This window comes from Dreissena polymorpha, chromosome 12, assembly GCF_020536995.1.
Source record: "Dreissena polymorpha isolate Duluth1 chromosome 12, UMN_Dpol_1.0, whole genome shotgun sequence".
NCBI lineage: Eukaryota > Metazoa > Mollusca > Bivalvia > Myida > Dreissenidae > Dreissena > Dreissena polymorpha.
The window spans coordinates 75216931-75229728 of record NC_068366.1 but is presented as its reverse complement, the minus strand read 5'-3'; the positions used below and the strand labels follow the sequence as shown (position 1 = coordinate 75229728).

At 34.6% G+C, this 12798-nt stretch overlaps 1 protein-coding gene across 5 annotated transcripts in view; it reads left to right on the top strand.

Moving 5' to 3' along the window:
* Positions 1 to 12798, top strand: part of LOC127853429 (DNA ligase 1-like) — a 182968-nt gene that overhangs the window by 168608 nt on the left and 1562 nt on the right. For all 5 annotated transcript variants that reach the window (XM_052387960.1, XM_052387962.1, XM_052387959.1 and 2 more), the window contains 2 exons: positions 8655 to 8829; positions 10619 to 10700. In XM_052387960.1, coding sequence (XP_052243920.1) covers positions 8655 to 8829; positions 10619 to 10700 — 257 coding nt within the window. The remainder of the gene's footprint in view (positions 1 to 8654; positions 8830 to 10618; positions 10701 to 12798) is intronic.

Here is a 12798-nt window from a genome sequence, read left to right as displayed (position 1 = left end):
GGCAAAGACTGGCCGGGTCCATAATATCTTGTGACTTTTACTTTGTGGATTTGTTTGTGTGTGTACTTTTATACCCGCAGCAATTAACACTGTACCTCTTTAATATGTATTTTGACGCATTTGTTGTGCTTTAGAAGTTACAATTTAATGAATAACCTTTGTAACTTAATTTTCAAGTTTTAAAGGCTTCATTTCCAACCCTTAGATACTGATGAGAAGCAAACAGCATACAACCTGAACTGTTCACGAACTGTAAGTGAATAGTTCATGAACCATAGTTCTTCAAGAGTTCATGAACTGAGGTGGCATGAAGTGTTCATGAACTATTCATGAACAAGAATTTGTCAATTTATGCAAAGGTTATCATAAGTGTTACTAAAGCTCAACAAACAGGTCAGGGTAAGAAGAAACAAGTCTTGTATTAGCACTTAACATATTGATAGCAACATATAACAATAATTTAAATATAACACTAATAACTGAGATACAAGTGGTTTGATAATACTCTTTAAATTTCATAATACAACTTTGCACTATATGTTCATGAATAATTCATGTATTGAAAAGATTATGAATAGTCTCATTTTCAGTTCAAGAATCATTTACTAATCAATGGTTTCCCTGAAATGGTTACACTTACAGTGCCAAAGAACTTGAAATGGAACCAATGGCTGATCAGTTCAGCCAGTAATTTATTAAAGACTTACATTTTCAAATATAACATAAACCATGTGCCTTCCGTTTCAACTTCCTGTGCACATAATATTCTTTCTTTGTAAAAACAGCAATGCAATGTACATTGAGTTCTTGATATCATCTTAAACTGTTCTTGAAATAAGATGTCCTTAAAACGTTCTTAAACTTGTCTTTTAAGTCTTCCAAGAACAATGACAGATCCTTTTAAGAACATATTGGATTCTTAAAAAGTCCATCATACGTTCAAAAACATTGTGTAGACCTGTTTAAGAACATCAGAAGGAAACATGTTGTTCAAAAAAGTTCTTAAAGTGTTCAAGAATAGTTTAAGAATAATTCAAGAACAGGAAAGGTCCTTAAAAAGTTATTGAAGTGTTCCTGAAGGCAGTTCTTGAACAGTTCTTGTACAAATGTTCTTAAAATTCTCTAGAACAGGTCAAGAACTCTAACTTACAGTGGTGAAAGTACTATGCATATTCATACTAACTTCACAGGTTTCACAAATCTACAAGATTTGTATGCTAGACATTTCAATATTACTTTCAAAAATATGTATGAAACATCTAGCACAAAGGAATTCACGAATTATTCATGATGGATCCTTAAAGTCTGTCTCAGAAAAGTCATTAGAAATACTTGTGCATGAAATGTTCATCACTAAGTATTTATGGTTAGATGAAGAACTGTTCATGAACTTTGAAATGTTCAACAATAATTCATAAACAGTTCATGAACATGTCAGAAGAACAGTTCATGTCCAAAAGTTCATGAACCAAGCTCAGGAACTTTTTCAGAACCGTTCATGAACAGTTCTTGATTGGCTTGAAGTGTTCATGAAATCATGAACAACATTTCGCCGGGGTCAAACGAGGTTACAGTGTTGTGTGGAAAAAATGGAGTACTATAACCATATAGATCAACAGAACCACTTTTTAATTTTTGCCCTAAAATGATCAAAAATTAAAAAAAAAATATTGCTGATTGCTCTTTTACTTAAATAGTTTTGATCACCAGACCTTTAAAATGGGCCATTTTGTGAGAAGTACTTTTATTGAGCTTATACTTGCTAAAGATTACCACATATGGCTGTTGGAATATTTGTTTCAAGCTCTAGTTTCTTGGGGATTTTTTTTACAAAACTTAAGTAGAATCATATCTGTCAGTTAAGATGATGGATGTTAGATTAGGGTGAAATTGCTACTTAAGCATGGATGCAATGATGCTAAAAACTATTTTTGATTTTTCCTTGTACATTTGTCTTTCTTGTATCAAATTTGCAAGAAGCATTATTGATGCACCAATGTCGGGGGCCTTTTTTTCATATGTACTGGTTATTAATCTAAATAAGATTTTGAAAAATACTGAACCATAAACGCTTATCTAAAAAAAATTGGTTTCAAGGTTTTCACTTTGTTTGAAGGTTTTGGTTTGGTCAGTTCTGTTGAAAGTATTAGCTAATGACTTTCCATTTGGTTTGTTTAAAGCTCGCCTAAGCAGAACATGCTCATAGTGCATGCGCTTTTGTGATGGCCTTTTTGCGGTTGTTTGTCATCCATCGTGCAATGTGTGTTGTCAACATCATCTTATTGGTTACATTTATTATCAAATCATCATGAAACTTGGCCACCTCGTCATTAAACATGGCCACCTCATTGGTCCCAATTATATCTAATCAGATTTTGAAACTGGGCTATGTGGTGTAAACAAAAAGATCACAATATAAACTCAACGAAAAAGCTTGTTAATAATCTAGTTGCAAAATTTATTTATTTATCATATCACTTGTTCATAAGATGTGTGAAATATCATTTTGCAAAGTTTGAAACTTGGTCAAGCTGTGTAAAATAACTAGGTCACTAAATCAAATTCAAGTAAAAGCTTGTGAATACTGTAGAGGCCACATTTGTTGCCCAATCTATGTTATACTTTATCAGAACATTATCTCGATGATTTTTTGGGGAAGTTTGAAACTTGTTCATGTGGTATCAAAATTATATCCAATTACTGAAGAGTCTTGTGAACAATCTAGAGTTTACATTTCTTGTCCAATCTTCATTAAACTTTGTCAGATTTTTTGTACCATCGGTATCTAGTCTGAGTTGAAACTGGGTCAAAAGGCCAGTCAAACACTAAGTTTCAAAGAAGAAATGAAAGAAAAACGCTTGTGAACTCTCATTTATTGCCCAACGTTCATGAAACTTGGTTAGAACATTATTGCCAATACAATCTTGACTCAGTCTAAAACTGGGTCTATGCTGAGTTGGAGACTGGGTAAAATGTTCAAAAACTAGGACTTTAGGTCAAATTAAAAAAAAAAGTTGTTAACACTGTAGATACAATTTTTATCGTGCAATCTTCATGAAACTTAGTCAGATTTATGGGAATGATATCTCGTTAAGTTCAAAACTGGGGTAACAAAACTGGAAACATGGACATATTAAAGACAAGCTTGTGAACACTGTAGAGCCATTATTAATCAACCAATCTGCATGAAACTTGGTCAGAATATTTTCATAATTATACCTCAGTCAAGTTTAAAACTGGGCTATGTATGATCAAAAGCTAGGACACTAGGTTTAATAAAATAAAATGCTTGTGAAAACTCTTAATAGGCAACATTCCTAGTCCAATGTTCATAAAACTTGGTCAGAACTTTGATCCAAATTATATATGAGCCGAGATTGAAACTGGGTCATATGGGTTTAAAAGCTAGGTTGCAAAATGAAATAAAAGATACTGCTCAATCTTTCTTGAAACTTGGTCAGGAGATATGTACCAATGATATCTTGGCCGAATTTGAAACTTGGTCCTGTGGAGCATAATTTATTTACTTACAAAGTAACCTCTATGGACTTATTGCTTATATATGTATATGGACTTACAAATTATATGTATTATTCATTTTGTTGATGTTTTTTTGACAAATGGAAACCTTAAATATCAAAACATTTACAAATCTTGTAAAAAAAAAGATAATTTCTGGTGCATGGAGAAACAATTTGTTATGGCACTTTCAAAAATTGAAACAAGATGGCTGATAAAACTTAGAAAGAGAAAACAATCTCGTTAGCATTTATGATTGAAGACAATTTTATGTCTTTGTCGTTCAATATTGGATTTTTGATTAATATCTCTGAAAAGCATGTGAGGTTGGTTACAGGAAAATTTATTATTTTCTTTCTAATTTTGTTGAGAAATGGACAGATCTTGACAGACGCACATAACGAAGCAACATCATTTAGTGGACATTAGGCCGACTCGAAGATTAAGTGGATTTCAGTATTTAAATGATAAATTGGTATTAATCGCTAGGATCGTTATTCATGGAAATTGTCCTGTTTTTCTTCAACAACTTTCACAATCAATACTTGTAGATGCGGTCATTTCCATTTGGCATTTACATGGGTAACTCATAGCACTAGACAAAACTCAGCCTGCTTACTATATGCTGAATACTTGTTGTATTGATAAGTTATTCACAGATTAGTAAATGTCAAGTGAAATTGATTGTCGTTATTCTTTGTGGAGTGAAATTATATACAGATTTACAAATAATGTATTTTTTTTATGTGAATCAAGTATCACCTGTGCATTAATTGAGTTAATGATAACATAAATTATGTTTCAACATATTATGTAAACAAACAAAAAAACATTTAAAGGAAACATGGTGATATTAAATAAAATACCATTGGTATACAAATAAAATTGTCACATATATTTTTAAGAAATAAATACTAGTCGATGAAACAACAATTTTGAGTGTTGATCCTTGATAATTAAACCCCTAGATCGTTTTCCCGAGTTGTCTAATGCCCCACATGACAAAAAGTTGATAATGGACTGAATTAAAGAATGATACTGCAGACATTTTTCATTCTTGCATGATGTGATAAATATATATCCAATTTAATTGAGAAGACTATTTTACTGTACTGTTAGGAATTATTTCTGCATTGTTTAAAAGTTGTTTTTTATGCCCCCAAAGGAGGGCATATAGTGATCGCACTGTCCGACTGTCCTTCTGTCACACTTTTGCGTTAATGTTTCGAAAAATGCTCATAACTTCTATGTCACTTCAGATGTAACCTTCATATTTGGTATGCATGTGCATAAGGCCTTTCCATACGCACACAAATTTTGACCCCTTTGACCTTGACCTTGAACTCAGGGTCAGTGTTTAGGTTTCGAAATCTGCGTTGAGGTTTAGAAAAAAAGCATTTTTCGTGGGTATATGTCTTCTGATGGAGACAGCTCTTGTTGTCTTTAAGATCAGCAAGAATCATGTTATGATAATGATAATGCATATGAACCCTGCTCATGGAAGGTGTGGCTTATTGCATGTGAATAAAGTGTTGTCCCAGATTAGCCTCTGATGTCGGCACATCTGAACAGTCTTATCAGGGAAGATTTTTATGCCCCCAAAGGAGGGCATACAGTGATCGGACCATCCGTCCGTCCGTCTTTCCGTCTGTCTGTCTTTCCGTCACACTTTGTATTTAGGTTTTCGCGTTTAGGTTTCGAAAAATGCTTATAAGTTCTATGTCCCTTTACAGAGCAACTTGATATTTTGCATGCATGTGTATCTCATGGACCTGCACATTTTGAAAGGTCAAGGTCATCCTTCAAGGTAAAAAAAACATGTATCAAAACGGCACAGTAGGGGCCATTGTGTTTCTGAAAAACACATCTCTTGTTTTTTGCCTAAAATGAATTTTTGTTAAGAAGACTCTGACTTCCTTTGATAAAAAAATAAAATACCATAAAAGTGGTCTGCACAGGCTGATATGCCACTTTGAAATATGAGGAAATAAATTAAATTTGCTCAAAGAAAAACAGTGATAGCTTAATATTTGTCAGTGAAATAAAAACAATAAATTTTACAATATGTAACAATATGTCAGCATTTATAAGAACATATAACTGCTTATATCGGTATGAAAAAATCTCCAATTTCTTAACATTTCATAAAGGCTTTTAAATCTGGTGCAAGGGAGGTAATCCTAATGTATACACTGTCAATAGTGTATCCATTGTTTTCTCCCTTGTAGTGCCATGTCTTGGTACAACAGGTAAATTGAGTTGTCTGTGTTTACCAATGTAGGAAAATTGCTTCCACTTACATGCAGTTTTGTAGACTTGTTTATATAAAATATTATGATGAAACATTTTTATGCCCTTGAAGTGAGGCATATCATATCATCCATCATTTTGTCCTTCCTTCTGTCTCCCTTGTGGGGAAGGGGAGAGCATAACTGAGAAAGTATTTAAGAGAATCAACTGAACCTTCTCATACTGATAGGGTAAGGGCAGAGTACAAGAACCGAAACTCTCATCAGGAGTTAAGGAGTTGTTGCCCTTTTGTTCTTTTTCTTGTGCGGAGAATAATTCCCATTGAATTGAAGCTACATGTATTGAAATGAAGCTTTGCACATTTATAGGGGACGTTAAAAGCAAATGTAGAATACAAGAACCACAAATTTCTTTTCATAGGAGTCATCAGTCTGTTATTTTCGGAGATACACTTAAGTTACTCTAACTTTTTGGGCAATCTCCCTATTTTTTGAGTAATTCTTTTTTGTGACTCTAAATTTTCAGACAGATAGGTTTTTTCATCCATGATTTATGAATCTACTTTTTCAAACAGTTGATTTAACAATGCTATTTTCCCAGAATTCTGCCGGGGTTTTCTTATTTGGGAAAACTCGGATTAAGTGGATAGAGAAATTGTCTCTAAAATAGCCATTTTCCGGAGGGTTTATGTTAGCAACACTTTCAGATATTGAGTCTACAAGCATGACCTACAGATGAAGTGTGGAATTCGTTCCGGTCCATTGATTTTTAGAAAGTAAGATGCCTTGGATGTTTTCTACTGAACGCTTTCAGATATTGAGCTGAATTTTGGTATGTGAATCTGCCTACATGAACTACAGATGAAATGTGAAATTTTGTAATGTCCATTGATTTTTGGCAAAGTTATGGGCTTTCGGCTTATAAATTATGTGTATAATAATTTACCGTTTTCCGGAAGGTTTTTTATGCAACTCTTCCAGATATTAAGCTGATTTTGACGATGCTGCAAAGCAGCTCGTCTAAGTTATCATACCATGAAAAAATTCTTCACAATGGCGACCTATGTAAAAGACCAAGCTAGTCCGATTGAGATAGCTCGATTTTTCTAATTGGCATACCTCGCTGATTATCATTGATACGGTAAAAGAAGCTCAGCTATAAAGAGCATAGCATATTCTGGGAAAAAGATTTAATAATAGTTTGAAAACGTTTATTTTAAATCAGTTACATTCAATCCAGTATTTGTCTATAGATCAATGAAACAACTATGCATTTCTGTATTGTATTTGACATTTTTAGTGATTCTGGTAATATTGCAAATGAAAACGTGTATAATTAACGTTTAACGTGATCATGAGTGTAAAGAAAACGAATTCTTTCAAACCTGCCATTAGTAAACATTGTAGGGAGTATGGTATATAAACAGCATAATAGCTGTATCATATGTATGAAACACGCTCTCAATTGCGTGCTTTCTCATTGTGCATATTTAATAAACTTTTCAAACAGAAATTACAGAGCCACATAAGTGCACAAACTATGTTTGATAATTCATTCGTTTGTTGGTTATTGTTTGCTGTTTTAAACACATATAGGGTCATATCGCTGAGATTTAGTCAACCTTACCATGTGTTCGTGTTCGAACTCACGTATTCAAGTACTCTTACGACTATGTGCTCATACCTACTTTCGGGAATCATCATGAAATTATTGCCGTACTTAACGAACAAACATGCCCAATTGAATTAGAGAAAAAACAATAATCAAAAGAAAAATTTTATGTGAAATCACGTCCGTACACATGACATCATTAACTTAGGAAAGAAAACAACCAAATATAAAGGTTGGTATGATATACATGTGAAATTAAAGAGCATGGTGTAATTAAAGATCATCATCATGTCAAGTTTTGAATATATCTGCTGAAACGTAATGTTTTAACCCACAAACATTTTACTGTAACAGAAAGTTTTTAAAGATAAGTGGTACAGAAAATGCACGTCAAATATCTTTTAAAAGATATTTCTTGTTATATTTGATCGAGAATGTAACCCGCCTCCCAGTTTCGCTGAATGGGTCAAGTTCCCCACAGGTACTAATTCCCCGTACCCCCCCAATTTTTTTTTTTAACCAATTTTTTTGGGCAGAATTTTTGTACCCACAATTTTTGTACCCATTTTTGTTTCGTTGCCGAAATTTAAGTACCCACATACACAATTTTGGTGATGTAGATAAACTTAAATTTATGCTTTTATATCCATCCTCTTCAAAAGCATCGTCACATCAGTACTGTCAGTACTTTTATTATGCTCCTGCTTAGGGTTGCATATCGCACTGTCCTAGGGCATTTTCCGTAGATTTTTTACTTTAAGATATTGAGCTGATTTTTAGCTGGGCTGTTTTCGTTAACCATAACTCTCTTCAATATTTGCAGAATAATTACCCTTTGTAAAATGTGTTAACATGTGGGGCATAATTTCTTTCACTGGATTAAAAAAAAACTTAATTGATTGATAAAAGATATTGAGAGGAAGTGCAGGGTTTAGAAACAACTCTTTCGGTGGTATTTTTTTGTAATGGCCCTATGCTGATTTTGTGTGCAGAAAACCTTCAAAAAGAATTTAACAGCTTCTAATTCAACTTTGTAGCTTGATTTAGATCTTTAAAAGAGAGTTCTGAGTGAAAGAGCCATACCTCCTTTTAAACATTTACAGAGTTACTGTCATTTGTTTATTGTCTAGTGCCGAGTTTGTCCAAAATATTATTACAACTGAAGATATTTAAATAAAACTTCAAAGATCTTTGAAGAACATTTTGGATAAAGTGAAGCTCACAGTTTACAAAGCAGAGTAGGAAGGTTGATTAATCAAGTTTTGTTGTTTTAGGAGAAGAGATTGAGGAAGGAGAGTTTGCAGAAAAAGAGAGGACAATTGAGGGTGACATGACAGGCACATTGGAAGGAGACATGGAGGGTGGTGACATGGAGGGTGAAAGTGAGCTGGAAGAGCAAGTTGCAGACTCCACATCTCTCTACACCCATGACACGTCCCAGTCAGAAAGGTAACAGTTGTCATTGTTTCTTTGTATCAATCTCATTAAGTTAAACATTATTGGCAAAATTAATGTACAGTTATGTATTATTTAAAAATAGTATCTTGTTGAACTTGTTTACAGTCAGCTTGATATTGCTGTCACATTTAAGGTTCATTGAACATTTTTCGTGCATATTCTTGCATAACATCGGTTAGTCCAATCTTCATGGTACAGTATGGTCATCATTCTGCAAGTCATTTTAAATAACTCTGCAAATTATCTATGTGGAGACTTTCTCTTTGGTTAAAGACCTGTGTCCCATATTTATAGGTCAAGGTCACACTAAGAGATTTCATGTCAAATGTGAGAATACTGGTTGGCTTGTCTGGTTCGTTATTTTGTTATTTATCTGGCAAATTTAAAAATGACTTGCCACTATGTGCAAAGCAGGTATTACGGGAAAAACCTGCTATGCATCTTCTGTTCGGTTCAGAATATTCTGTTTGATATGTCAGGCTAGGTATCTTTTTCTTGAGATTTTTCTCCTAAAATGTTCAGTAAATTATTTCAGGGTAGATAACTTTCTCATGAGGCCCTGGAATATTCTGCATCATATTTCAGCAATAATTATACCCCCACAAACGAAGTTAAGGGGGTATATAGGAGTGAGCTTGTCTGTCTGTCTGTCGGTCAGTCCGTATTAAGTGTCCGCTCTCTAAATCAAGTAGTTTTCATCTGAGCTTCACCAAACTTAGTCAGAAGTTGTATCTAGAATAATGTCTAGGCCAAGTTTGAACATGGGTCATGGCAGATCAAAAACAAGGTCACGGGGTCACTTAGTGCGTTTTAAACAATGAGCATGGTGTCCATCTCTAATTCAAGTAGTTTTCACCTGATCTTCACCAAACTTGGTCAGAAGTTGTATCTAGATGATGTCTAGGTCAAGTTTGAATATGGGTCATGCCGGGTCAAAAACTAGTTCACAGGGTCACTTAGTGCGTTTAAAACATTCAGCATGTTGTCCACTCTCTAATTCAAGTAGTTTTCAACCCAGCTTCAACAAATTTGGTCAGAAGTTTTATCCAGAGGATCTCTACGCCAAGCTTGAACATGGGCCATGCCGGGCAAAAACTAGGTCACCGGGTCACTTAGTGCGTTTAAAACATTCAGCATGGTGTCTGCTTTCTAATTCAAGTAGTTTTCATCCGATCTTCACCAAAATTGGTCAGAAGTTTTATCTAGATGATCTTAAGGCTAAGTTCGACATTGGCCATGCCAGATCAAAAACTAGGTTACTGGGTCACTTAGTATGTTTTACACATTCAGCTTGGTGTCCGCTCTCTAATTCAAGTAGTTTTTATGCGATCTTCACCTTTCTTGATCAGAAGTTGTATCTTGATGATGTGTAGGTCATGTTCAAACATGGGCTATGCCGGGTCAAAAACTAGGTCACGGGGTTACTTAGTGCATTTTAAACATTGAGCATGGTGTCTGCTGTTTTTTGTGAAGACAACATGCAAAATATTCTGTATCAATGCGGCATGTGGGGGTATTCGTCACGTCAGTGACAAAGCTCTAGTTCATTTAAGTTACAGCAAGTGAATAATTGCCTAGTGACCAAGAGGTCACGGGTTCAATCCCCACTGTGGGAACGTTCTTTAGATCTCCTCCAAAGACACCAAGTACTGGTTCTAGTCCCAGGAAATGGACTCCAGAGCTTCAAAAATAAGTAGTAAATACTTTAAATTCAATTGCGCTAAAATGAATAGGTATATAATATAAAATAAGCAGTGAATAATTGTGGTAAATGTTGCAGGGGTGATTGGGAGGAGAGCAATGCAGAGGACGGCAGTGTTACTGGTACAAACCACAGTCCTGCCTTCAGTGATGACTACCAGGTATACACTTGGCATGAAAGTATTGTGATATTTTAGCTTTAACCATTTTCTAAAGATCATCACCCTGGTGACAACTCACTATCCCCACAGACCAAAACAGACAAACCCAGCAGCAACACAAACAATCTCTATTTTTCACATTGAAACAATAAATGTTTGATTTAGACATGACACTTTGTTACACAGCAACTCAACTACATGAAAATTACATGTCCATATAATATTCTGTTCATTGACAGTGTTCATATTATGTTGTCCTGCCAGGACGTTGATCTGGCTTCTAAGCTAAAGTAGGCGCAAAGATATTTATTGTTTTGTTAGTTCTTTGCTGCCTTTGTGGTGGATTTTGAAGAAAGCCTCTACACCCCATCTTTGAGCAAGTTGTTGTTTGGCCACTGCCCTGGTATGATGTTGTCGTTGTAATTGTTGTCCTCCTGGTCAACTGCACTCACATGGTCATTTCCCTTGCGCAGTCTTAGAAGATTGTTTAAGAAGATGCAAAGCAGAACAATAGACATAATTGTCTCTGGAGGTTGAACATGGTATTGAGGTGACGTTGAAAGCAATGAGCAAGAATTCAGAATCTGTTTTCCACAATCAATTGCCCCATGGATAGTTGGTAGTTGAAGACTCTTTCTGAATTTGACATGTTTTTAGTAGAGAAAGTTTTCTTGAGTCACTTCTTTGAATAAAATGCTTAATCCACAGCATTGTAGAATGGCATTGGTTTGTTGTCATTTATTAAAGGTTCAGGATCAAGTAAGCTTAACACTTCTTTATCAATGGTTTCCTTCAGTTCACTGTTGTTAAACACCTGAAGTATCGATGCATACATTGCTGCCTACTTCAGCACACATAAAATTGTAGTCGTCATGGAACAAGGCTAAGAGGATTATGGAATGATAACCACTGTTGTTGTAGTACAAGGACTCACCACACCGAGGATACTTTATGGAGATGAGCTTCCTGTACAAGGCACCCATACAGTTGTGCAGCTGTCCTTGGTTACCAAACTTCTTGGCAATTTTCTTCCACTCATCTGGTGTTTTAGGACAGGGAATTAGTTCCTCTACAAATCCTTTAAGTTTATAATCAAAGACTTTGCACATTATCTTGAAGATGGTGTTGTCTGTCACCTAAAAGCCAGCATAGAGTTGTATCTGTTCAGTGATGCTAGGTACTGCTAGTCTATTGTCAACTTAATAGCAGCTGTCAGAGGCTTCTTTTAGTTTGATTTCATTCAGCTTGATTTTGTGATTAATGCATGTCAGGATCTCTAGGTACTGTATATCTGCCTTTGCGTTGGAAATTTAAGAAGCCCTTGGCGTCTTCATTCTTCAGTTCAGTAGTCAGGCGTGTGTGTTATTCTGGTTTCTTAAATGCCATGTATCTGCTGTATTTGCAGCATGTTTGCCCTTGTTTTCTCTGTAGTAGGTTTGTGTAGATCTTTGATGGTAGCAATAAAATCAAACTGTACTTCTGCTCAGCGTGTTGTGCCTTGTTTGCCTTTTGGAGCCTTAAGGACATTTGCAGACTTTCCATGACCTTCAGGGATCTGGGGCTTTAATCAGTCATCTGACCTGTCATTAATATAAAGCAAATTATCTATCTGAAACTCTTCCCAAAACATTCTAACATTAAAATTTTAGTTTAGTTTGATAACATGTATTATTAATTTATATCACAAACATGTGTAAAGTTAAATTTAAAAAACCTTTTAATTTGAAATTCTTATTTTGTTATTTAATGAATAAGAAATTGCTTCATCACTGCACATTTGTGGAGCAATTTTCAAAATAAAACTTCAAATATGTCATCATAATTCATTGTTAAGGTTCAAAGGTATTTTTCAACCCTATTGATCCACACATTTCTGATTTATTTATGCTTAAACATACCTGATAAGCAGTGAGGTTGTAATAGTCATGTTTTTTTTACAAAGCTCTATTATTTATTTAATATTAATGCACAATTATTTTCTCTAAAAATATAATTTCCAGTCTTTTGCAGGAGTGTAAGGGTGTTTAAGTTATATTGTCTGAGTGTATCTGTATGTATTATTAATGTAACATCATTCCATTCCATGTAAACTTACTTT